Genomic DNA, 27,382 nt, shown 5'->3' with positions numbered 1-27,382 from the left:
ATTGCACTGTATAGATAATGCTATAAGTAACACAATGAGCCATGTCTCTACCCTGAGTAATGACCAGTATATTTACATTGGTGATAACAATTATGACTATAGAGAACCCCTAGTCCTTTTCTAAAGGAAATTTACCAAGATGAAAAATGTAGGAAAGTCTTTCTTCAGTGATCAAAAACTAGTATTCATTAAAATATTCATAGCCAAGACAAAAACCTGCAAGTTTAGATATGTGAAAGGGCTCTTAACCACAGTGCACCGCTTTCTTAATACAAGAGAACTTATAGAGAAAGACAGCCCTATAAGTATAGAAGATATTGAGCAAGCAAATGCTTTGATATATTTTTTAAACAGAGCAGATACTATGACAGTGATAAATTCTACAAATTTAAAGAATGTGAAAACACTTTTAGTGAAAAGTTACAACTTGTTAAGTATCAGAGGATTTATACTGAAGGAGAGACCTGTAAATGTAAAAAGTGTGGGAAAGCCTTAAAAAGTTTTTCAACCCTTACTCAACACCAAAAAATTTATTCTGCAGAGAAGACCTACCAATGTGAAGAATGCAATGCACTCAAGAACTTTACTCAACATTACAGTGTTCATACAGGAGATATGCCATGCATATGCAAAGAATGTGACAAAACTTCTAATAAAAGCTCAAATCTTATTTGTCACCAGTGGACACACTCTGGGGTGATGCCCTACATACGTAAACAATTTTGCAAAGGTTTCAGTCAAAGATCAAGCCCTAAAAATTACCAGAGAATTCATACTAGAGAGAAGCCCTACAAATGTAAAGTGTGTGGCATGAGTTTTAATAGAAACTCAAATCTTGATCGCCACAACAGGACTCATACTGGAGAGAAGCCCTACAAATGTAAAGTGTGTGGCAAGAGTTTTAGTCAAAAATCATCACTTACTGAGCACCAGCGAATCCACACTGGAGAGAAGCCCTATAAATGTAAAGAGTGTGGCAAAGCTTTTAATAGCATCTCACACCTTAATTGTCACAAAAGGATTCATACTGGAGAAAAGCCCTACAAATGTAAAGTGTGTGGCAAGAGTTTTAATAAAAACTCACATCTCTATTGCCACAACAGGATTCATACTGGAGAGAAGCCCTACAAATGTACATTGTGTGGCAAGAGTTTCAGTCAAAATGCATCACTTACTCAGCACCAGTGAATCCACACTGGAGAGAAGCTCTACAAATGTAAAGAATGTGGCAAAAGTTTTCATAAAAAAATAGTACTTACTCAGCACCTGAGAATCCACACTGGAGAGAAGCCCTACAAATGTAGAGAATGTGGCAAAGATTTTAATCAACAATCATCACTTACTCGACACCAGAGAACCCATACTAGAGAGAAGTCCTAAAAATGTGAAGAATGGCAAAGGTTTTAATATTGAAGATCACATCTTACTAAACATTATAGATTTTACGCTGGAGAGAAGTTTTACAATGAAAACAATGCATCAGTGTCTTTAAGGATGAGTCAACCCTTATTTCACAGTAGTTCAACACTATTTCACACCAGACACATGATAGCACAGAAATTATATAAATGTAAAATAGGTGACAGAGTCTCCAATTGTTGTTCACACCCTACTCAGCACCTCAGAATTCATACGAGTGAGAGGACATGGGGAAAAATTTTTGCAAAGCTTTTGGCCATTGATCAAACATTTTTAAAACACTGGAGGATTTTTACCATATAGAAACCCAAAGAATGTGTCCAAGACTGTATTCAAATTTCCGACATTTTTAAATTTCTGACCTCATATCTGTAGCAAATGTGGAGTAGCATTTTTCCAAAGTGTGTACCTTAGATAACAGCAAAATATTTACAAAAACACCTTGACAAATATAAAGATTGTCCTAAGTTTCTTATGTATAGCCCATCCCTTGAAGTATTTGGGACCTAGGTGGAAAAAATCATTTAAATGTAGAAAATGGGTAATTGCTTTTGACATTTGCTGAAAATTTTCTTAACATTTTTAGCCTATATTGTAGATATAAGGAAATACAACTATAGAATTGTGCATCCCTAAAAGGATATAATTTTAGTATAAATCAACAATTACTAAAGAGTCTCATTTTTCACAACTAGAGAAATAATAATACTCAGAGTTGATTATTTCAGAAGTCTCTTCAGATTTACATGAAATTTAAAATTTAAAATTTTCAGTGCCCCTTAAACTTAGGGGCACTTAATCAATAAATCACATCCTCAGATTTTTTTCTTTTTTATTTAGAGATATGGTTTGCTAAGTTGCATAGGGCCTCACTAAGTTATGGAGACTGACTTTGAACTTGCAAAGCTTCTTACGTCCCTAGGGTCACAGTATGGTCCACCATGCGTTTTTACTTATATTTCATTACAGATTCAATTTGTTGCTAAATAAAGTGTGAATTTCTTAATGTTAACCTTGTCATGCATTTAATGATGTTATTAGGTCACACAGCTCCCACTATTCACATTGCTAATGGATTGATGCAATAGTAAAACATTCTATTGGGTAAATAATGCTATAATGTCTTCATTAATTATTTCATATATTTAATCAAGTATTATTTGGAGAATATTATTTATGTAAATTATATACTCTCTTGTTTGTAATTATGGGAAAATTAAGAGAGTTATAGGCAGGACCCAGGGATACTAAAATAATGCCCAGATATCCGTAGTTTGAATTATGAGTTTAACATTTCACCTTATAGAGTAGTAGTACACCCTAAGGGATCTACAACTCTGGAGAGTTATACAAGCTCCCAATCAGGGAGAGGAGAAAGACCCAAGAGACTAGGAGCCAACATGCAAATGCAATTTTAGAAAATTAACTATTTGATTTTAGTAAATCAAGGAAATATACATGCATTCTTTATATTCTCAGAAAAATATAATCCATGATTTCCTAAAACTTATTCTCATTTTTTATATCTTATTCTCATTTTTTTCTAAATATCATTTGCTTGTTCAGTATATTTTTCTGCTCTAAACACTTTTTGTCTTGAGGTTGGTTACTCTTTTAGTTTTGCTTCTTCTGATGAAGTTTACAGACATTACCTGACTTTTCTTTACATCCTTTCATTCATTCACCTGCACCAATTCTTTATATCTGCTATACATATCAGTAGGCCAAATATAGTTATAAAAAGAAAGATGTTTTAGAGGGTCAAAACCTAGGCTTATGGGCTAGGTAAGATTAGGAAACTATCTGTGCCAGGTGTGGTGTCACATATTTCTAATCCCAGTGACTCAGGAGGCAAAGACACAAGAATCACAAAATTGAGGCCAGCCTCTGCAACTTAGTAAGACTCTTTCTCAAAATAAAAAAAAAAATCGGGGATGTAGATATAGAATTCCCTGGGTTCAATTTCAGTACCATGAGAGGTGAGTGAGGCAAACAAACAAAAACTAGAAAACACTTACAGATTGAAACAGAATTATTCCAATATAAAATAACCAGGATATTTAAATAGAATAAAAGATTCTTCTCTTACCTCAGAGTTTTAATGAAAATCATAATCTTAGGACAGTAATGTTGTAAGAGTCCAAAAATGCAAACTAGAACAGCTATAAGGTGGGTATGAGGATTTAGTTACTACCTCTCCTACATGAACTACATAAGAAATGCTAAGCCTTTCCCTTTCCAGAGGGAGAAGAGGAACCTTGAGAGAATTAGACCTCTCCCTCTTTGTGTATACATAACATACATTGAAATGTGACTCTCAGGGCTAAAGCCTTTGATCAAGATGTGAAGACTAAGAGATTCCAGCATTTGAGTGTGTGTCTGATATAGGGTAAGACATACTAAATCTTGCCACACTAACATGAAGACTCCCTTTTTCTATTATTCCTTCTTTCCATCCCTGTCATTTTATCACTGCTTCTTCAACTTTAATTCCCCTGTTCCATGTAACCTAACATGTTCACAATTTTCAGAAATTAGGCACTTATGTTTTTGGGAAACCATTTCACTGTTTACTCGCTCACTTAACAAAAGAGCAACCCTTACAACTGCTGAGTCCTCTTCTGTTGTTCAGTTATACAACTCCCTATATACTCCAAAAAATTATTTTTACAAAATATAACCAAACCCAACACTGACTCCTAGATAAGAGCATGCCTGATGCAATGGGAGTCCCTGAGCTGGACCTATTGCCTCACATGTTTTAAAGGTTTGTAAAAAAACTTTAAATTTTATTAACAAGACAAAATTAATCTAGATACCTTTGCTTACTTTGGATTCAATACATACAATTCTCTAAACATTCACAAAGCAATATATATTTCAAATTTCAAATCTCCAAAATAAACTGCATACACAACCATCAAAACACACACACACACACACACACACACACACACACACTTGCATCTCAAAATAAGTAAGTAAGTAAGTAAATAAATAAATATAAAAAGGGTCTCATCATTTCAGGAAAAGATCTATCAGTTGATCAGGCCAGAAATCCTAAGTGTTATCCATGGCTGCTTGCCATTATCATATCAAAAAATATTATTGATTCTAGTTTTGAATTATAGCAATAACTGACACTGCTACACAAACTGAGATTAGTCTAAATATAACCTACATAACAAGCATAAAAATTTTTTATTTTGCACAATGAACTTTTGGTCAAATGTTTCATATTTTTTAAAGAAACATCTGGTGGTGCAGAACACAGCTGAAGCCATCTGATGTTTGCCTGCAAACCATTTGGGCAGCAGTAAAAGTAAAATGCCAAAACTGGAAATTATTTTTTCAAATTAAAAGCCAATTTTCTACACAAAAGAAGAAAAAGAAAACAATATGAGAAAAAAATTTATCAAGAGCATGAAAAAAGTTTAGCGAGTAAATTGTAAAGAAGAATTAGGCTGATGCAGAAGAGAGCATGGTGTGTAGACCAGGGTTGGAATCTTAGCTCATCATTTGTGCCCTTGGGTAAATTATCAGCTCTAATCTGCAGTTGTGAGGATTGTAAGGGAAACTAATTATACTTGTCTAAGAATCCAATTGGAGGAATTAAAAAAGATATGGTTCAAGAGGTCCTCAATATATAATAGCCACTAAAACTATTAGTAGGCTATTTAAGTAATTTTTCAAGTTGGAAAATAAGACTTACTGTTTCTCTTCAAACTGAAAAAAAATTACCTGTAAGCATAAAAGCTCAACATGAGATAACATTAACAAGTAGTAGGAGTGGAGAAGAGGTTCCTCTCCCTTGATAAAAATCTCTCACTGCTGTTGTGTCTGTGAACTGACTGAGGAAATTTAAAGCTGATGCGGTGTTTCAATGTGTAGGAGGCTTCCAGACAAATATTCCTATTGCCATCCAATGGAGCTGGTTGACGTATGCTGTGTTCACAACTCTGACTATTTCAAAAAGTAATAAAATGGTAAAAGAAGCACATAAGACAAAAAAGTACCGTTATACACTTTGGGATGGCTCTCCAACCTTTAGTTTCCATGGAATGAGTGAGAGCCACTGGAATTTTTTATTCGTATATAGGGGAAACACAAGGGGAAGTTCCATGGAACATTTTATCCCAAAGAGTGAAAAGGGATAGGATTCCTAAGGAACAGGAGTGTGTAACTCAACCTCACTGAGTGATTCCCAAAATTGGAACCACACCTCATTATTCGAGTGAGGGTAAAAGTCAAATATATTGTGGGGTGCAATAACCATTCAGTACCCCTTACTCAGAACTTAAATTTTTGTACTATCCAGAGTGGTTACCAACATCTTTCAGGCTAAAAAGAACCTCTAATGGTACAGAACACATCTGATGACATATGATTTTTCCTGTCAACAATATGGGCAGGAGCAATGCAGGACTGTCTTTCCATCTTCAATTAAAAGTAGAATTTCATTAGAAACAATACGTCTTTGAGTAACACATAAACTTGTTAAAAAAATGTCATGAATATACTGATTTATAATATCTTACACAGCTAGCCATGGTGGAACATGCCTTTAATCCCAGTAGCTCAGGAAACTGAGATAGGAGGATCACAATTTCAATGTCACCCTCAGGAATTACAAGGCACTGAGCAACTCAGTGAGACCCTATCTCTATATAAAATACAAAAATGGGGTCGGTTGTAACTCAGTGATTAAGTGCCCCTGAGTTCAATCTCCAGTAACTCTGAGTGGTATTTGCCAGAACATTTCTATAAAACTCTGCACTGCCATTTGCTCAGCCTAACAATTTTCTAAGGCAATGAGATATTGAGTCTTTATTTCTTTCTTTTTTGTTTCACACAAACAAAAAAGGTATCTCTTATAATTGAATTTGATATAAAGTGTATATCTAAATTACTTTTCATAAAAAAATAAAAAGTGATAGCACTTATCACACTTTCTAAGGTAATTAGTACTTTTAAAATTTTAAATATGACTTTTACATATATTTCAGGCTTGTTTTCCTGTTTCAATAACCAAAATGGAAATATTTGCTAAATATGCTTTAAAATACTCTAGATTCAAACAGTATTTGAAGGCCAAGGTGGACAAATGACCAAACTGGGCATAAAGAGGAGATTCCATTGGTGATCCGTTAGGGGAGAAAAAAAGTTGATGCCACAGTTACTTTCATAATTTTAATAAAATCTATTCAGAAAATTGTCTTAGGAATATCTGCTTTCAACAACAAAACAAAATCTTCTTACATAAAAATTCTTCACCTAAGTGAAGCCACGTGGCTGCATAAATATATTTTAATCCAAGCTTTCATGATTCTTTGGAAAATTATTATTTTTAAAAACCTTATATTCAGAATATTGTCTTTAGATTAAAAATACAATCTTTTAAAATGTATACCAAATATTCTTGTAAACAACTTAAACCTCGAAATAAAGAAAACCTGTCTGGCATTATAAAAATATCTTGAATTAGAGATAGACAAGAAAACATTGAAATAATGCTTAACCAATCACAAAGTGACTATTCTGTAATAGATTAACCTCTAATTAGACAAAAATAAATAAAATTTATAAAAGAAAAATAAGCAGTGATTACTGATTTATCATTAGAGAAAGTAATATCAAACACAGCACAATAAAAAAACGAGGGAAAGCCCACAGCTGTACTAGTAAATAACAGGCCTGGCCAAATTAATACTAGAAGCTAGACACAATTCAGGGGTAAGAGTAACACCTAAACATCTATTGAAGAACACAACTATGAGCTGCAAAGAATAATGTTACATGGGCACTGGCTGAAAAATAACCAAGCTATTCTCAAATTAGCTCTTCATTAAAGACTGAGTTAGGACTCTTAAATGAGGATATTCTTTTCAAATTATTGGTAATTTTAATTGGTTCACTTAATATGCAAATAGTGCCAGGAGGTAAATCAATTGTATTTGAAGCTTTAATGTTTAGAGCAACCTGCTTTCTAAGGACACAGAGAAGCCCAGAAAAATGTCTTGCAAACATGGAGATAGAAGATGGAAATCTACATCTCAAAGAGTGGGTCTCAAAGGAAATCATTCCAGCAAGTATCTTCATGTAAAAATTCAAGAATTAGGACAAATAAATACCTGTGTAACTAAGTCTATTCATTGTCTTATGAGATCCCTGTGACACTGATGCAGCCCATTAGGATACACATATAGTGTCCCTGCCCCTTGGTTGAATGAATGTACAATTGGATCAAATCACATTCCAACAGCATTGAAAGGCTGACCTGCTGCAACAATAAATAAATAAATAAATTTCTTACTAGAATATTCTAAAGGCATTCAAGGACATAGCTTCTTACCAGATGGGGCTATAGAGACTTGTTTTCTGGTATGGCATGTCCATAAAACAATATAGACTACATTTACCTCCTTTGTTTATGTAACTCCCACTTCTCTTTGTGTCAAAACTTTCTTAGTAAGGATGTTCATATATAAGTCTCATAAAGGACTAGAAGGCCAGTGGAGTTGACTGGTACATGGGCTACCTGGGGCAGGTAGTTAAAACAAAAACAGTAGAAACAGAAAAGAAATATAAGTGCCCAATAAACACTGAAAACAAAGTGAAAATTATTTCTCTGTTATTTCTCCACATATATAATCTGAAGATTTACATGTATTATGTTGTCAGGGAGAATAATACAATCTATAATTCTTTTGGAATGGCCCTGTAGATGATTCAAGTGGTGAAATTCTTAGAGTTTAGGAGATTCCTCATCTTGGGTATTTGTTCTGCATATTCTGGAAATCTCCATCTTTTTTTCTCTTGAAGAGACAATTTTCCAGAAAGCGTAGCTAACCTTACAACACAGATATCACTGTGAGTTTTCTGGTGCACTTCCTCTTTCCCCAGGAGACAGAATTAACAAGTAGCTTTACTATGGTCTACAAGGAGCTTGGCAAAAATTTTGATTTACATGTAGGACAATAATTAATACTGGCTGTTTCCAAAGATAACATTCCCACTGAAAAATTTTATACACAGATTAGAAATAGATGAAATATATGCATAGACCTCCACACATTGGATTACAGAATAAGATCTTTGGATAGTAATTTTAGTAAAAAAACTAGAATCCAATATTTAAATATCCACCTTACCACCCATGTCCTAATTCTGCCATTGAAGGTGCCCCTCAATTACTTCCCTCCCCCCCCACACACACACACACAGAAGGGGAATGTCAAAAAACATTCCAGCTCTGACCCCAGATGAGGACTTGCCTGGATTGGTCTTCTCTAAACTGCTCTCTTTTACCCATAAATGCCTTCTGATAAATAGTCATAGGTCCTGGTGTGAAGGCTGAGCCAACATGCAAATGTGCTCTGGACATATTTGTGCCTAGAACCCTGGAAGGTTTGAATACACCATGAAAATATCTCTTTATCATGTGCATCTCCCTTTAAATGAGATGAATAATGCACCCTCTATGGAATGTGTGTGCCTGGTTACCAGACTTCTAAGTTCTATTTGGTTCTAATGCTAAAAAATTGAGGTTGATTTCAAAGCTTCATTACCTGGGCCACTTCCTATAATAAGACTATCACAAAGCATTTTTTGGAGTGCTGACTTTTTATCTTTTATATATTTAAACATATGCAAATGAATATGGCCTTTCAGTTTGTTGGAAAGTTGTCAATACATCTTGTAAATGTACTGGAAGGCCAGTAGAGTTGACTGATACATGGGCTACCTGGGGCAGGTAGCTAAAACAAAAACAGTAGAAACAGAAAAGAAATATTCAGTGCCAAATAAACACATTGCCTTTTGCCCACATTGGTGAGTACTTCCAGCAGGCTTGACAGGTGCCCTATAGTAGACTTGGATGTGGATGTCCACATTAGAGCCTGATTTTTCTCTAAGTGGTTTAATCTGGAGGCAGAATAAGAAGATTAGCACAGAAGAGACATCAGAGAGCACAGACGTGTGTAAAATTCAGCTGTCCCTGGGCTCTCTTGGTCACTAGTGAGACATTTTTTGAAAGAAATACCTATGGTGTCCACATGATGGCAGCTTTCCACAGAACAAGGCAAACCTGGGTAATCTTTCTGGCTCCCGCCACTCACCTGGATCCTGGGACCTGGGTTCTCACCTGCCTTCCTACAACAGTCAAAAAAGCCCTGCCAAAGGGTGCATCCTTAATTGCAGATGGACACTCTGTACTTTACAAAGAAAAAAAAAACAGCATTACTTACTTCTCACCTCTGCCTGCTTGTTTTGATATGATTCAAAAGAGAGCTCTGTATCTTGCTCCCCAAATATCAGGGGTGCAAAAAGTCATATAATACAGAGGAGACTTATTGTTAAAAGAGGGTCAAGGATTTCTTTCTTCAAGGAAAAAAAAACATTTGGCTTTCATTGTAAATCCAGGAAACTAATTCCAGATTTTTATAATTCTATATATATCTCCATGTATGTGCCATTAAATAAATATATAATCAAGCACCTTGCTCCTCTCTGCCCTAGTTAAACATGGGGGACCTTGAGATTATCTTCTCATTTGGATCCCTTCACCTGTATATCAATGCAGAAGGGGTGCAGTCCCTTCTTCTTCTCTTTTCAGGCCTGAATACCTTTGGCAGACTCCACATAGGGAGAGATTCAAAAAATTTTGAAACAAACCTAAAGATATTAAATCATCAGACTTTTATTCTATCAATTTTGTTTCATGTTCCTATTCCCTATTTTTAATTTATTTTAGTTGTTATTCTTAAGTTTAATGGCATAGAATCCATTTTGATAAAATTATACAAGCATAGAAACTCTTATTTATAATTCATAATTATTTTGAGCTGGGAATATAGTACATTGGTAAAGTGCTTGCCTCACATGTAAAGATCTGGTTCTATCCTCAGCACCAGAAAAATAAATAATGATATTTTGTCCAGTTAAAACAATAATTCATAATTATTCTAATTATTCATTCTAATGTCTTTCCTATTCCTATCTATTCTACCTTTCTTGAAGGTTTCTTTGGATAATCTACTGAACTTCTCCCATTTTCCTCTCTCGTTTATTGTGGTTGTGGTTTAGCCTCCACATATCAGCAAAAACATTCCACCTTTGTTTTTTTTTTTTTTTTCTTGTTTCACTCACAATGAGAGTCTCCATATCCATTTAATTACTGGGATATGTAATAGAGTCATTCTTCTTTATGGGTGAGTAGTATTTTATTGTTTATATATACAACAATTTCTCTATCCATTTATCAGTTGATGAGCATCTAGCTTTGTCCCATAGCTCAACTCTTGTGAATCGTTTTGCTATAAACATTGATGTGACTTTGTCACACTGTATTATGCTGATACCAAGTCATATATGTATGTATGTGTGTGTGTGTGTGTATATATATATATATATATATATATATATTCTCTTACAATATATAATACATATTTTTATATATATATAATATTGAAGAATGTGATAATTGGTTCAAAGTGGGGGGGCATTAAATACTAGATTTTTCTTTTTTTGAATCTCCACAATGCATTCCAGAGAGGATACACAAATTTGCAGTCTCACCACAATGTTTGAGTGTTTCTTTTTTTTCCCACATCCTCACCAAAATTTGCTTTTACTTATATTCCTGATAATTGGCATTATAATTGGAATGAAATGGTAGCTCAGTGTAGTTTTAATTTGCATTTCTCTAATTGCTAGAGGTGCTGCCTTTAGTGTTTTTGACTTTTGCTTCTTGGTAGCAGCATCTATGGCATTTTGGGAACCAGTTTTGCTTTATTTATGAAGTGTGGACAAGATTTCACTTGAAGGAATGACTCTGAAGCTTAATACACATGACCATGAGTCCATGGATGACTTTAACACTGTTGTCATGACCATGATTATGGAAAAAATAAATATAGGGTGAGAAGAGGGAAAACAAATAGGGAGCAAGAAAGAAATGAAACATATTGGGGACAAAAAATACACCTTCCTCAATTAAGTGTAAGTGAATCCAAACCAGGCCTGGACCTCAGATGTTTAGGAGAGGGATGGGCCATTTCTCCAAAGACAAGTTCCTTAGCTAAGCCAAGCTGAGACTGGTAGCAATGTGCCCAAGATGCTCCCAGCTATGGTGTGAAATGTATCTGTGGAAGTCACAACTTGAGGTAAGTATCCTCATGAATTTTCAAGGTTTAATTAATGCACACACCCCTTTTGGGCACATTGGTTCAAGAGCTGAGATTAATGCTGGCACAGACTCTTGGTAATGGCAGACATGACCCACACTCCCCTTGTATTTTCTAACCAGTAGAGGTAGCAGCCCCAACAAGGAAGCTCTAGTTTCATCCCAGTGTTAACAAGAAGCATGCTAAATATGGCTTTACATAGTGCTGATGAAGGAACTCCCTGTGGGATCCTGCTGAAAATAATGGGCAGCAAGAAGAGAGACAGAGAAACAGACACAGAGAACTGTGGTCATGGTACTTGACAGGTATTAGTGACCTTGAGTTCTCTTACAATACTGGAGAAGGAGCAAGACCTGTGAATAGTCATCCTGAATTGTAAACCCCCTGAGGTTAGGGTCAGGGCTCAACCCCCAAGCAACACTGACACATTCATTCTCATAGGAATGTCCATTCCAAGCCTTAAATTTTTAAAAACTTTTCTTAAAGACCACATGCACTCTGAAAAATACAGTGTCATTCTTCTTGATGTGGCACCTTCTATGAAGCAGGACAGGTTTAGTACCTGGATGAGCTTCCTAGCATAAATTCTTAAGGACAGCTGTACAGGGCATGCAGGCCAGAGTTGAGTATCCCAGGCCACTCTGAGGCACTGAGTGGAAACAGGGATTATACTTCAGTCATGTATTTCTATATTTGTATGCACTAGCAAGAAGTTCACTAGGACCACTATAGTTGTATATGCATCGAAACATTTTGCTCAAGAAATTCAGCATCAGCCAGCACAGTAGTAATCTCATCACACATGCAATTAACAATTTGTTTTTACATATGAACATTATCTGAAATAAGCCATCCATACTTTTAAACCATCATTCTTAGGTCTGCAGAAGAGCTTGTAGAATAGTTGCACCATAGATACCCAGCCATATTGCTATATTGGGTGATTGGGTTTCTTATAGTTTTTAGCCATTCTAAAAATAATCATAATAAACATCTTAGGCTAAATAATAAAACAAGATGTGAGTGTAGAGGAAGTATTCTTGATTAAGGAATGATTTCTTTCCTCTCCCTTCCCTTTTCACAGGACCACACTTTCTTGGAAGTATAGGCTTTGGGGATAATATCTGTCCTTAAATTGTTGGGACCTCAACTCCTAGACTCTTTGTGTCTCTCACCCATACTCTGGTATCTTTCTGGTGTAGCTGTACAGGTTTTGAACAGGTGGGATGCATTGACCTCATAAGGATGACCCTTACCAGCACTGAGAGAGGAGCCAGACTGAAACCCAGTTGTGAAACAGGGCTGAGCAGAAGGGAGCTGAGTGGCCAACTGTGAGAGAAAAGAGTTCAAGCCACAACGACTTCATATTGCTTTCTGAGACAGAGGAAATGTACTTTATGTGCAGCCTTCTGGTTTATGCAGTCACATGAAGCCTTCTCCATCCACAGGATGAAATGTCTTGGAGTCTTCAGGATGAGGTCAAGGTGTTGTGGGGCTCTCTATATCCTTTTGTTTTCCCAAGTTTTTTTTTTTTTAATTTCTATTTCTATAGGATCATTAGCTTCTAGGAGGTCACATGGTTCATCTCCTAGGTGAGAGAAAGTCATTATGACTACATGGCCGTTCCACACACTAGACAATTTTAGAATGAGATGTATGCACACTCTGTCCTTAGAGAAAGGAGATCAATGTCATTTGTGATAGAAATAATCTCAGTTGAATAAAAGAAAACTTTGTGCAAGGAATCAGGAAATATTGATCAAAAAATCTCTGTCCTAGCTGTTTGTGCAAGTTAGTTAGACCAGGTCCCTGAGGACTGACTTTTTTCTCTTCACGGTGACTGGTATTTGTTCTTACTCTCAAAGGCCCTTTTTTATTCTGGGTTTGGTGTCCTCTGTGCCTTCCCCCTGAAAATTGGTCTAAGTCAGACATTTGTGAAGCAGATAGGCAAAAGTGGGAAAAGATGTGCAAGGCCTAGCACTGCCTGGCTTCCTGGATACACAATGCAATCCTGTTGACTTCTTCCAATGGCACTTAAAGCAATAATCACACTAAAGGTAAAATGGGAGTTACAACATGATGCAGTGTTCACACAAAATAGTGCTGGAAGAAACCAAGGCCCCTGAATAAATTTATACACCTATAAAACTATGTGTTCAGAAACTAGGGGTGCAGTGGCCAGGATCTAGTGCCTGAGGAAAGGTGTGGAGACTTGGCCACATTTGGGGTAGGATAACCTGGAATCCTGGTTTAGAGGACCTGGTAATTCCTTTGACTTGCTCTTAGAGTGCAGAGGAAATTACAGGAATGGAAAACCGCATGTGGAGAAGAAGCATAGTGGTCATTTGTGTTCTTCTGTGACCTGGTAGCTCTAATTATTCAAATTGATTCAGAAGATGATATTAAATGGCAAACAGATGGCTAGCCTTTTATTAAATTCTTTCATAGAATTTTAAGGTAATTTTTATTTGAGGCAAGCATTACTCATTTGGGTTTAAAACTGCCAAAAACACTTAAGATTTTGAGGACATTTCTGTAAGTATACCAGGGAAGTTGACTTAAGAAAAATAAGTGAACAAAAAAACAATATGAATGCCAAAATTAGAAAGGTGATGTGGAAATATATATGTTTATCAACCACTAGAAGATATTAGTAGGCAGGAAACCCCCCAAACTCAGGAACAAACTTACCAATACAGAGTCTATGTGAAGTTCTATCAGAGGATATTTATGTTTCCTGCCTCCCCTCTTCGTCCTCTATGTCAATGATAATCTTCTTGTCCTTGATGAAGAGTAGCCTTGAGCTGGGAGGTCAACACTGATTCAAAACAGTCTGGATTTGTCTTCATATACAGGTCTACCACTTTCAAGGCCAATGGCTTTTGACAGGAAGTTTAAACTCACTGTGAGCGCTAGTCTCCTCACCGATAAAGTGGAGATGTTCTGAGCCCTGAGTGCTTGGACAGTGTCATGAACTAACGTAGATTCTCAGCTTTACGGTATAGACAATGGCTTTCCTGGATATCAGAAAGGAGTCTGATGTGTTATTTATCACCAGTATCTCTTTTCTCTTCTTCCAGAAGTAGCTTGTATTTTTTTTTCCCTGGGAATCCCCTTCTGCTTTCCACTCCATGTGGGGTGAGTCAGACAGGTTACCCAGACCAGGAATGCATAGCATGAAGCCCCCTGAACAAGAGACTCATAACCTGCAAAGTGGGTTTGAGCTGGTCTGAACATACTCTTCCAGAGGGCCACCAATAAAAATAGAAAGTGAGCATGAAAAGTTTATTGCCAACTATGACTACAGAGGAGGCCAGAAAATAAAATGGAAAGTGAGAGATGAAAAAACAATCATTCCTGAAGTCAGATGTGCCTCAGTCACAACTATCCACATATATTTTACATGTAAAAGAAAACAAATTTGGGGCCAGGTGCAATAGCACATGCCTGTAATCCGAGAGGCTCTGGAGGCTGAGAAAGGAGCATCCTGAGTTCAATGCCAGCCTCAGCAATCACAAGGTATTAAGCAACTCTGTCTCTAAATAAAATAAAAAATGTCGCTGGGATGTTGCTCAGTGGATAAACTAACTCTAAAAGTGTTGTTTTTTGATTGTTTGTTTGTTTTACTGTTATATATTTATAACCAATAATTTGTTCCTATTTTCAGGCACATTATTTTTTTTTACTAGTTCTGCAATGCATACTAAAAACCATATCAACTGAGATACATTTCTTGAGTGAGTAGAACAGGTAAAGCCAGGTTATGGATTCCAGTTTCTTGAGTGTCCCTTGAGCAGGGATAACTTCTGATTGGCTACATGTACTAGTGGTTTGAGTAGGCTGAACAGAATTTGTGGGTGGAGATCAGATTATTGCTTATTTCTAAACTAAGAGTGGTTTATTGAGCCAAGAATTTACCAGAGACCCTTATGCTGGAGATACAGGATGGAACTGATCCTCTGATGAAATTCTCCTGGTTGTCCAGTGTACAGGCTTACCATTTGTTTTGGTGAGTTTCTAGCATAAAACACCTCACATGCAAATCTTTATTTGAAAGTGATGAAAATGCACATGTATCTTTTGAAAACATCTCATATCTGGCCTCACATACTGTGGATGATAACCATTCTAACCTCATTGGTAATTTGGATGCAGAAGTGGGAAACAAAGTTCTTTGCTGCACAGGAACTGGGCTCAACCTTATCTGCTGGTGGTCCCAACCACTAGAGTATGAGGAAAAAGACAGTCACACCATGTAGCTTTATCTTAGCTGATCTTAGCTCTATCTTTTGGCTTTGCCTGAAAGAGCTGGAGACTACAACTTTGTAAATCTTGAAAGTGTAGCTGGAGCAAGCTTAATGTAGATCATGAGACCATTGTAAATGTTTAATGATACAAGGTTGGTGACTTCATATAAACTGAGAGAGTAAGAAGGCCCCCTTTCAAACTCTAATTCTTATATCTAAGTCAGAAAGATTTCAGACATTTCACTCAGAATAACAGGCATGAATTTATTGAATAGATAAACAAGGAAAAATGACACTCTCATGGTAGATAATGGGTCCTCTGAGAGGGGAGAAAGACAGTGTGTCTTTCATACAATCCACTTTTGTTGGTTATCCCAGAGAAGTTTCCAAAGAGTCCCACACAGGCCTACTACTTAACTTTGAACTGACTGCTGGATGGCATCCCACTGTCAAGTCCCCATTGCTATGATAACTTTTGGTCACCTTGGCCAATGCAACTGATTCTAATTGGATTCTTAACCATAAATTCTTGTGGATTTTAGAGCTAGGAAAAATATTTTTATCTCTCTGGGTTTCAGAATCTGGTATGTGGAAAGAGTCACAAAAGTTCCCTTCTTAGGGTAACATGGCTTCCTCTTATGGACATTTATTTTATACCTGACTTTCTCCTGAAGATAACAGTTTACTGATAAATGTGATCTACCAAGTCCATTTAAGGAAGGCAGGGTAGCAGGTTAATTTCTTCATGAAGAGAAAAGCATGTGGGGGTCAGCACAGTGACCCCCACTTTATAGAATTATTCTCTGAACCTCATGCTCTCACCACTCACATCTGTCCCCTATCATTTAGCAAGAAGTAGTTTATCCTAAATCATACTGTTGTTGATCCTATGTCCCAAAGATTGGGCCCCAGACAAACATAAGTTTTACCAGAGAACTGGATAGAAATGTGTGTTCTCAGATTGCAGCTCAACTTTATTATATGAGACTCAGAGTGGCTCACAAATCTTAATATTTGTGATCCATTCAGTTGCATGGTTGGGGCTTACACTCTGTGCCCTGATTTGGTCTCTCCTCCAAGAACAATTTTTTTCACCACTTTACAAAAAAAAAAAAAAAAAAAAAACGTTATTATGACCTCACTAACTTACACCTTAATGACCTGCACCCAAAATTTTCTAGTTCCAACCCTTGCTGACAGACCCTGAGATCCAAGGGGCTGGGTGCATGGATCTCCACTGCTGAGATGTTCATGGAATACTGTTGCAATGACCTCATTAAGACCTTCAACCACAACACCCACAGCTAAGAGTCAATCCCTGTAAACATTTTAAACTTTACTTCGCTTCCAGAGATTAAAGTGATACCTAATCTCTTGTTTAAAAATTGTAAAGGGGGCTGGATTTGTGACTCAGTGGAAGAGTGTTCTCATAGCATGCATGAGGCACTCGATTTGATCCTCAGCACCACATAAAAATAAATTTTTTTAAAAATTACATCCACCTCAAACTAAAAACAAAATAGTAAAAAAAAAATAAAAAATATTTAAAAAGATAAAAAATCTCTAAAGGCCATGTTACTGCACTCTAACCATGATAGGATGGACCATGGTTTTCTTAAATAAAGTTTCTGGATCATGATGTGCAGATCCCCACAGTTGCCCGATAAGACCACTAGATGGCAAGCGTTTTTTTTTTTTGTTTTTTTGTTTTTTGTTTTTTTTGCCAGTGGAGGCGCTCTGCAGGTGGCTGGGGGCTTCTCTTGGTTGTTCCCATCAGAGTCCCTGAAATGTCCCTATGCTGAGGCAGGTTTTACTGCAGATTCCAGGAAGTGATATGAAGCCAGGGTCTTTAAAAACAGTACTACTATAGTACTGTAGCAGGAAATTTATTTAAAATGGTGCAGGTCCTCCTCCTCATGCAGGAAAGGCTGACTATTTGCCCACAGCCTGAAGTCCTGATAGTGGCAGAGATATGGTCATAGGCCCTAATAATACCAATTTGGAAGAGAAAAGTAGAGACAATATTTTCTTCTCCTGAAAGGTATACTCTGTTTTATGAACACCCAGAACATATGGCCTGCCTTTTTTTTGATGCTTTAAAGTTTTTATAAGGAAGGTAACTGAGAAGGTGGGAAGATATCTCGAATTTGAATCTAAGCCTAGCTCTACTCCAGACTATTGTGGACACTATCTGCTAATGTACCTCTTCTGCAACCCACATTTACAACAATGCTGGAAGAGACTGTATGCAACAGGAACAGTGCCTGCACAATTCCCACATTCCAGGTGCAGAGCCCTTCCTTTCCTCCCACCTCTGAAAGCCTTTTGTGTTCCCCAGCACTAAGATGGGGAAGGCCTAACAGAAAGCAGGGGCTTCGGTGCCTCCCTATGACCAAGTCTAAGTGGTACAGGTCACAGATGCAGTTGTTCTGGCCCTTTTGAAGAGATTTATAGATTTGCCTTTGTCGTAAGAGTCCTTAGGGTTTGTTTTAATCATATATAGGAGATGCACATGAACACATGCACTGTCACAGAGAGCTACAGCTTTCTATGAGCAGTAGTGAAGAGCCATTTGGGAAGCTCCAGGGTTGGTCAGGAAATAGGGGTGTGGGAGGTGATGTAGAACATGTAAAAGAGACTTTCTTCTATTTGCACAGGAAGAAAAGATGATACAGCATAAGTGGATTTAGGGTTATTATTTTATTATATTTTCAGTGAGCTTTAGGGGGCATGAGCCATCTCTGTTATTCTGGTAACTGGACATGCCATTATTATATCACACAAAGACTGACTTTGGATGCTGGGAACAAAATTAGAAGGATATTGGTAGTATGATAATTATATTACTTAATTTTGACATGAACAACTTGGGAAAATGGCTGACTGTCTGTAAAAACTAGCTCTCTCCAGAAGGTCATGACTGGGTGAAATGATGCATGCCTGGGTGAGGTGGTCCATGCCTATAAATCAAGTGATTCAAGGGACTGAAGCTGGTGGATTATAATTTCAAGGTCAGCCTGAACAATTTAGTGAGATCTGGCTCACAGTAAAATTCAAAAACACATCTAGGGATCTTCTTCAGGTATAGTAGAACAGCTGTAAAATGCCTTTGAGTTAAATCCACAGTAACTTCATCTGCCCCCAAAATACACACACATACACAGTTTAAGAATTTATCCCCTTGATGGTAAGCAAAGCTCCATTGTCAAAGAAGAGAGTCATAACTGTAAAAGGCCTTGGTAACACAAGTACTTTGTATTTCCAGAAAAAAAAAAAGAAAATGACTCTGTAGGTTCTTCTTGAGGCTTGCTCTCTGCTCCCTCAGGCAAGGAACGCTGTTTGTGATCATTTTTTAATGGACCCTATGAAGCCTTGTGAGTGACTGCAGAGCAACAGGACTCTTTGTTTTAATAGAGTGTCTTCCAGTGAGCCATGAATCTTGGCCAGCAGAGCAGAGAATTCTGATGCCTTTCAACAATCTCTCCTCTGTCCTTTTATCCTCAATTTGACACCAGGGGATAACTGCCTGGCACAAACTCAGGATGTATGGGACAAGGAAAGACTACTCAGATACAGAGAAGATGGCAGTGAAAAGGCTTTGTATCTCCCTGTAGCTTTTTTTCTCTCAGATGGCATCTTGGAAAGGGAAAGTGAAACACTGCACAGAAAATTCTGGAATGTGCAGGATTAGAAGTCAAAGGTTTTTCTTGGAGATGGCAAGATAATGTCCCAGGTCACCAGCTCCAGCATGGGGTTGCAGATTCTGATGGCCTGAATATTAATTTGTGTGTGTGTGTGCGCGCGCGTACATGCACAAAAATGCAGGTGAAGTCCTCAATGACTCACTATTCATTCTTGGAAAAGAAGAGGTGGAAAGACTGCTTACTCAATGGGGTTTCTGCTAAGGAAGAATCTTGCATGTTTTTCAAGTAGGGGCATCTGGCTTGATAGTGACAAGTGACCCAAGACTGGTAAGTTTGGGAAGACTGGTAGAACTCTTTGACAGAGAGTTAGTAGCACCACAATCAGGCCCAAATTAATAATTCTCCTGCCTGAAGGCTTTAGGTTTCTTACAATAATATGTTGTGTGTCTCCTTCTGCTCCTTCTCTTGTTTCTTTCCTCCCTTCCTCACTACTGGGAGACAATCATTGTGCTTAAAGCACTGGGAGAAAAAATAAATTAGAAAAATACCAGGTTTTTTTTTCAGCATGTATGATCCACCCTGAGCCTCAGCATGGTAAAACTTAGAGACCAAAGGCTTGTTTTTGGTAAGAGGCTTGCCCATCATGATGATGTTTAGTAATCCTATTCACTACTTGAAAATAAAACTGTCTCTAGAATGCCCAATGTCCACTGTGTGTAACCACTGCCAGTATGAGTTCTCTGGTGTTGAATAAGGCATAATCTTTTCTTAAAAGCTTTGCCACCTTTTTTACATTTGTATGGGTTTTCTCCAGTATGAATTCCCTGGTGTTGAGTAAGGCATGATTTTTGAGTCTGAATTACTGAAACTTCCAGGGGTTAAGTGCACACCTGTTGTGAGAGAGTAATTGAACAGAGGCTACCGAATGAATCCCTCCACCAACAGAGGCATCATCTTAATATTGTGGGATTATTATGGAGGTACTTCTGTGACAGTAAAAGTTAGTGGAGGTATCTGTGCTTTACAGCACTATGGTGATCACTTAGTAACTATAGCTAGTATAATTTTTTTAAAAAAAATTTAAATAATGCAATTGTTCAGACTTATGTACAGCATAAACTGAGTCTGATGACCACAAAACCTGAGCCTCTTTGTCTTTTTTTTTTTTTTTTTTTTTGTACTAGGGATCAATCCAAAGTGCATGCTACCACTAAGACACATCCCCAAATCTTTTTATTTAGAGTTAGAATCTTCCTAAGTTGCTTAGATTCATGTGAAATTGCTGAGGCTGGTTTTGAAACTGTGATTCTCCTTCCTTGAACTCCCCTGCTGCTTGGATGAAAAGTGTGTACCACTGTGCCCAGCTGAAGTTTGAGTCTTCCAGAATCCTGAAAGAACCTGAAGTACTGCAGTAGAAGAGATTTCCTCATACTTTATTAACTGTTAAAAACAACATTCACATGGTAAAGCAACTTGAAGAGCCGAGGATGGGTCCAGGGAAAGATGTAACTTTCTGAGCTTTCACAGTGTGGCTTGGGACAGACATGCCTTTTTCTGGGTGACACAACTGTATCCTTGTATGTAAGTGCTACTGGAAGGACGGACACATCAGTTCAAATGCTTTTCATTGACACCATTTTTTAACCATTCTTATTTTTTTAAAAAACTGTAACAAAATTGTTTTAAAAATGTGCAGGGCTGTGGTTTTCTATTAAGAGAAAAAAAAAGCAACTATGTTTCATCAGGTACTGTCCCAGTGTTCTCTAAAACAGATGTCATATGTATGCAAATAGAACCACACTTTGATACAAAGACACACAGTGCTTCCTCTGGTCTGTCTAGTAAACGGTATAGTATGTTTAGGGGTGGGAAAAGGTAGTATGCTTCTTTCTCATTTGTGCAGACCCTCTGAAGGCTCAGGGGCTCAAAGTCTGAATGGAGGCCTAGGACCCTCAGGGGTCATGTACAGGCCTCTTGATGTCTATTTAGTGTGAGCATTTATACCCATGACATGTGTGGATTTAACCACAACATGTGTTGCATTTTGCTGTTCTATATCTTTGTTTCTCAGCCACTAGGTTTCAAACTTTTGAACTCTGCATTTGATGTAGAAAGCTAAGATGTATCATGCAGGACATTTTAAAAGCCAGAATCTGATGACTGAAGTGTGACAAAACCATCTTTTGAATGCTTTTTATGGACATGAAATCCTGAGTAAAATTTTTTAATTAACTACAAAGCAAAAGACATGGATTTCTGGGTTCAGGGATGCATGCCTTGCATCCAAGTAGTGCAGGAGGCTGAGGCAGGAGAACCACAAGTTCAAATCCAGTCTTAGTAGTAAAAGTGATACCCTAAGCAACTCAGTGAAATTGTGTCTCTAAATAAATACAAAATAGGGCTGGGATGTGGCTTAGTGGATGAGTGCACCTGAATTTAATCCTCAGTATACACCCAAAATAAAATAAAATAAATAAATAAGACATTGACATAGGACGATTCTGTCCAGCTGAGATTATGGGAAAACTATTGATGTGATCATAGACTTCAGGCATAAGATAATTTTATTAATGTGTTGGTTTGGTACAATTAGGCCTTTAAATCCAAATATTGCTTTTGAAAAAAAGAAAGATGATTTGAATTCAATCAATACAGAGAAACTGAGAAAATGACAATTTAACCTAGAGAGGTCCACAGAAGAAGCCGGAGCATCCAATCATGCTTCCTGCCCACTTCCATTGGCTAATGAATAATCGCCAGTTGGGCAAGGGTTGGAATTTTATGAAGTCAGTGCTGCGGAGCTATCTCTGTGCAATTGTAATTGTTCTTCCCAGTATGAAGTTTCTGGTGACCAATGAGGTTTGATCTTACAGGAAAAAAGGATGAAATGACTCTTACAGTCTATGGATTTGTGAGAATTGTTGCAAGTATGAATGAACTGTTTCTTGTTAACACTTGAAGCATACTTAAAATTTGCCACATTCTTAACATTTACATGGTTCTTATCCAGTATAAATATTTGGTGAACAACAATACTTTTCCTAATAGAATAGCTTTGCAACATTCTTTGCATTTGCATGTTTTCTCCCCAGTATGAATTCTTTGGTGTTGAGAAATGTGTGATCTTTGATAAAGAGCTTTGCCACATTCTTTAAACTTGTATGGCTTTTTCCTAATATTAATTCTCTGGTGTCAAATAAGTTATATTTGATTACTCTTTCCCACAATCTCAAATTTGTATGGCTTTTCGCTCATAAGAAGTCTCTGATGTTGACTAAGAAGTGACTTTCAATTAGAAGCTTTGCTACACTATAGATATTTGTATGATTTCTCCCTAGTATCAGTTCTCTGGTGTTGAGTATATGGCATGATTTTTGATTAAAAGCTTTACCACATTCTGTACATTTGTATGGCATTTTTCCACTATGAAGCCTCTGGTGTCGAGTAAGGTGTGATTTTTTGATTAAAAGCTTTGTCACCTTTTTTCACATTTTTATGGCCTTTCTCCAGTATTAACTCTCTGGTGTCTAGTAAGTTTTGATTTTTGATTAAAAGCGTTGCCACATTTTTTACATTTGTATGGCTTTTCTCCAGTATGAACTCTCTGGTATTCAGTCAGGTGTGATTTTCGATTAAAAGCTTTTTCACATTCTTTACATTTGTATGGCTTTTCTCCAGTATGAATTCTCTGGTGTTCAGTAAGGCATGATTTTTGATTAAAAGTTTTGCCACATTCTTCACAATTGTATGGTTTTTCTCTAGTATGAATTCTATGGTGTTGAATAAGGCATGATTTTTTATTAAAAGCTTTGCCACATTCTTCACATTTGTATGGCTTTTCTCCAGTGTGAATTCTCTGGTGTTGAGTAAAGCATGATTTTTGATTAAAAGCTTTGCCACATTCTTCACATTTGTATGGCTTTTCTCCAGTATGAATTCTGTGGTGTAGAGTAAGGTTTGATTTTTGATTAAAAGCTTTGCCACATTCTTTACATTTGTATGGCTTTTCTCCAGTATGAATTCTCTGGTGTCGAATAAGGTATGATTTTTTATTAAAAGCTTTGCCACATTCTTCACATTTGTATGCCATTCTTCCAGTATGAACTCTCTGGTGTCGAGTAAGTTTTGATTTTTTATTAAAAGCATTGCCACATTCTTCACATTTGTATGGCATTTCTTCAGTATGAACTCTCTGGTGTCGAGTAAGTTTTGATTTTTGATTAAAAGCGTTGCCACATTTTTTACATTTGTATGGCTTTTCTCCAGTATGAACTCTCTGGTGTTCAGTCAGGGGTGATTTTTGATTAAAAGCTTTGCCACATTCTTTACATTTGTATGGCTTTTCTCCAGTATGAATTCTCTGGTGTTCAGTAAGGCATGATTTTTTATTAAAAGCTTTGCCACATTCTTCACATTTGTATGGCTTTTCTCCAGTATGAATTCTCTGGTGTTGAGTAAGGTTTGAACTTATATTAAAAGCTTTGCCACATTCTTCACATTTGTATGGCTTTTCTCCAGTATGAATTCTCTGGTGTTGAGTAAGGCATGATTTTTGATTAAAAGCTTTGCCACATTCTTCACATTTGTATGGCTTTTCTCCATTATGAATTCTCTGGTGTTGAGTAAGGTTTGATTTTTGATTAAAAGCTTTGCCACATTCTTTACATTTGTATGGCTTTTCTCCAGTATGAATTTTCTGGTGTCGAATAAGGTATGATTTTTTATTAAAAGCTTTGCCACATTCTTCACATTTGTATGGCATTTCTCCAGTATGAACTCTCTGGTGTCGAGTAAGTTTTGATTTTTGATTAAAAGCATTGCCACATTTTTTACATTTGTATGGCTTTTCTCCAGTATGAACTCTCTGGTGTTCAGTCAGGGGTGATTTTTGATTAAAAGCTTTGCCACATTCTTCACATTTGTATGGCTTTTCTCCAGTATGAATTCTCTGGTGTTCAGTCAGGGGTGATATTTGATTAAAAGCTTTGCCACATTCTTCACATTTGTATGGCTTTTCTCCAGTATGAATTCTCTGGTGTTCAGTCAGGGGTGATATTTGATTAAAAGCTTTGCCACATTCTTCACATTTGTATGGCTTTTCTCCAGTATAAATTTTCTGGTGTTCAGGAAGGTGTGATTTTTTATTAAAAGCTTTGACACTTTCTTTACATTTCCAGATTTTCTCTCCAGTATGATTACTATAGTGTTTAAAGAGGTTTGAGCAACACTTAAATACATTTTCACATTTCTTCAATTTATAAGGTATATCTCCATTGCAAAGCCTATTGTTTTTAGTAACACATAGAATTTGAGTAAAATATTTTTTCCATTGTTTACTTATGGAGGATTTATCACTGCTCTGAAAAAGAATTGAGGAATTTTTAAATGCTTTTACAAATTTTTTTAACTTGTAGAGCTTCCCACCAATATTAATTCTCTGGGGTTCAGAAATTCTTGTAGTTTTATTAAAAATGATTTCACATACCTTATAGCTGTAATTTGTCTCTTGAGTATAAAAGCTTGGATAAATAAATTTTGGGTATGGATTAAAAACTTTTACACTTTTCTCATTGAAAAGCTCTTTTAAACAATGGCATGGGTGATTTCTAGGATTTAAAAAAAAAGAAAATTTTAATGACTTTCACAGAATTTGCATTGTTTTACACCAAATCTAGTATGCTGCGAATTACCTAGGGTAGAGACTGTCTACAGGTCCTAAAAGATTTATCATAAATATAGGTCTCTCTGAGTATCACTGAGGGTGTTTTTTAAAATTCTTTCTACTTTTAAATTAAGCAATATTAGGTAAGTACAAATACTCCCACATTCGTTATAATTCCATGCATTGCCACAAGGAGAAACTGTTCATTTCATTATTTTTGTAAAGTAACAGTCAGAGACACTACTAAAACTCAGAAATTTCGTCTTCTTTTTCTTCTATCTTGTCTAAGTGTATATTTACTCAATGGTGAATTTTAAATTATTCCAGTGACTAACTAAAGCATGAAATAGACTCCATTGCAAATTTTTCATTTTTTAGAGGAACGGTATAATTACAAATGCTGTTCAAATATACTTAGATGCACACACAGGTCCTCAAATGTGACTGCCATATGTGTTCTTGTCTCTCTCCAGCTTAGCCAATGCCCCACATGCCAACAGTTCCACCTTTCCTCCAACACAATATTGTCTAGTTTTAATTTGTGGGGAATCCTGCAGGCACTGGGACATATTATTGCCCTGATGTGCCAGAGCATTCTTCATTAAGCCAAAGAGAAAACTTCATCTGAGCTGGGCTGCTCAACTTTCCAGCAAAAATATCTATCACTGAGGGTGTTTTTAAAATTCTTTCTATGTAACTAGCTCACTGAAATAAGTTAGAGAATACTTTTGATTTGTTGAAAACATATTCCTTGAGATGCACAGATAACTATTCCTAGGGCCTCAGAAAAATCTAATGGCAACAGGATTAATTCATTAGGGACATGTATAGGATCCAGGAAGTCTCTGTTTCTCACACTTGGAAAGTTTTTCTTATTCCACCCAAAAACACAAAAATGCATAGATATTTTGGGATATTCACTTGGAGTCTGGTCAAAATCCCTGTTGATATGAAAGATGAAGCAGTGCATATCAGATGGAGGTGCTGAAAGATATCTATAAACTGTGCATGAAATTAAAAAAAAAAAAGCATGGAAGCCTTTAGGGAAAAAAATCTGGTATCTGGGAACTCACAGTTGAAATCCAGCTGGTTTGAGACTGGCCAGTACATGTTATATACTACCTAGTTTTGTCTAAATTAATCATGGCACTGGAGATGGTATCATCCATTGGAGCCATATAGCCACTTAGCATCACAGAGATGGGTGAGACATGTCAGAATGCCAATCAACCTGTCTCAAGAAAGACTCTTCCTGTTGAAATCTTATTCCTACTTTGATACAAAATCCCTTAAATAAAGAACTGGAAAAATTATCTAGCAGAACTTATGTGGTCTAGAGAATCTATAAGATGTTTTACCTGTTTTAACATAAGTTCTTGCCTGGTCTTATATTTCTTTACTAATTATTTCAGATATTTTTTTTTTTCAGATGGCTCATCACCTTCCAAAAAATAAATTACTCAGGTGGAATGCTTGATGACCCATGACATGGAATAATTATGCTAACTTAAGAGCCATAAATACATTGGTAACTACACAAAGACTGCTTCAGTTTGAATTAAAGTTATAAATAAATATTTACAAGCACCTTTGACTCAAACTGTCAAGTTTCAGGGAGAAGGTTCTACAAAAGTGGACTTCTACAAGGGTAGACAGAATCATGACAAAGACATTATAGATCTTTTTTTTTTTTTTTTCTTACAGAGGAGAAGTTTAATGGTAAGCCATTCCTCATTCAAAGGTTGTCTTAAATCACCACTGTGGCCGCTTTACTTTTCTCAAAGGGTTATACAATTATTAGCTTAAGCCCTTCATTGTTCTTCATTTGCCCCACACCATCCCTACTACTTCTATCTCAGGCTTGTTTTATACACCCTAGCAAGATCCCAGAAAAGTGTCAGAAGCCTTTCACAATTCTCACAAGACCCTCAATGTCTGCTTTTGAGGTGTGATTCCTGCAAGCCATTGGGGCTGTGAGTGTGATTCCTGCAAGCCATTTGGGCTGTGGGCTTTCTGGGAGACTGTGTGTGCTAAAAGTTCCTGGGACTTTCCTGTGTTTGGATTGTCATACATGACAGATGAGCTGTATGCTTATTTGATGTGTTTTAGAAAGATTCAACTGCTTCTCTTCTTTTTTTTTTTGCTTAATTATTATTGCATTTAAAAGCAATACCTACCAGACTTTTACTGTAAGCACATTTAATTACTGAATTGTTCTTTTCAACA

At 36.6% G+C, this 27,382-nt stretch overlaps 1 protein-coding gene across 1 annotated transcript in view; it reads right to left on the bottom strand.

Annotated features, from left to right (window-relative positions):
• LOC144251498 (uncharacterized) overlaps positions 1-24,697 on the bottom strand; it is a gene marked incomplete at its 5' end in the record, with an annotated part of 302,179 nt that extends 277,482 nt beyond the window's left edge. The window contains one exon of the mRNA XM_077794373.1: positions 23,143-24,697. Within this exon, the coding sequence (XP_077650499.1) occupies positions 23,143-24,697 (1,555 nt within the window). The remainder of the gene's footprint in view (positions 1-23,142) is intronic.
• Between the last annotated feature and the right edge of the window lie 2,685 nt (positions 24,698-27,382).

The sequence above is a fragment of the Urocitellus parryii genome (genome assembly GCF_045843805.1).
Source record: "Urocitellus parryii isolate mUroPar1 chromosome 16 unlocalized genomic scaffold, mUroPar1.hap1 SUPER_16_unloc_1, whole genome shotgun sequence".
NCBI classification, from domain to species: Eukaryota; Metazoa; Chordata; class Mammalia; order Rodentia; family Sciuridae; genus Urocitellus; species Urocitellus parryii.
Note: the sequence above shows the minus strand (reverse complement) of the source record. Positions and strands in the feature narration are given on the sequence as shown.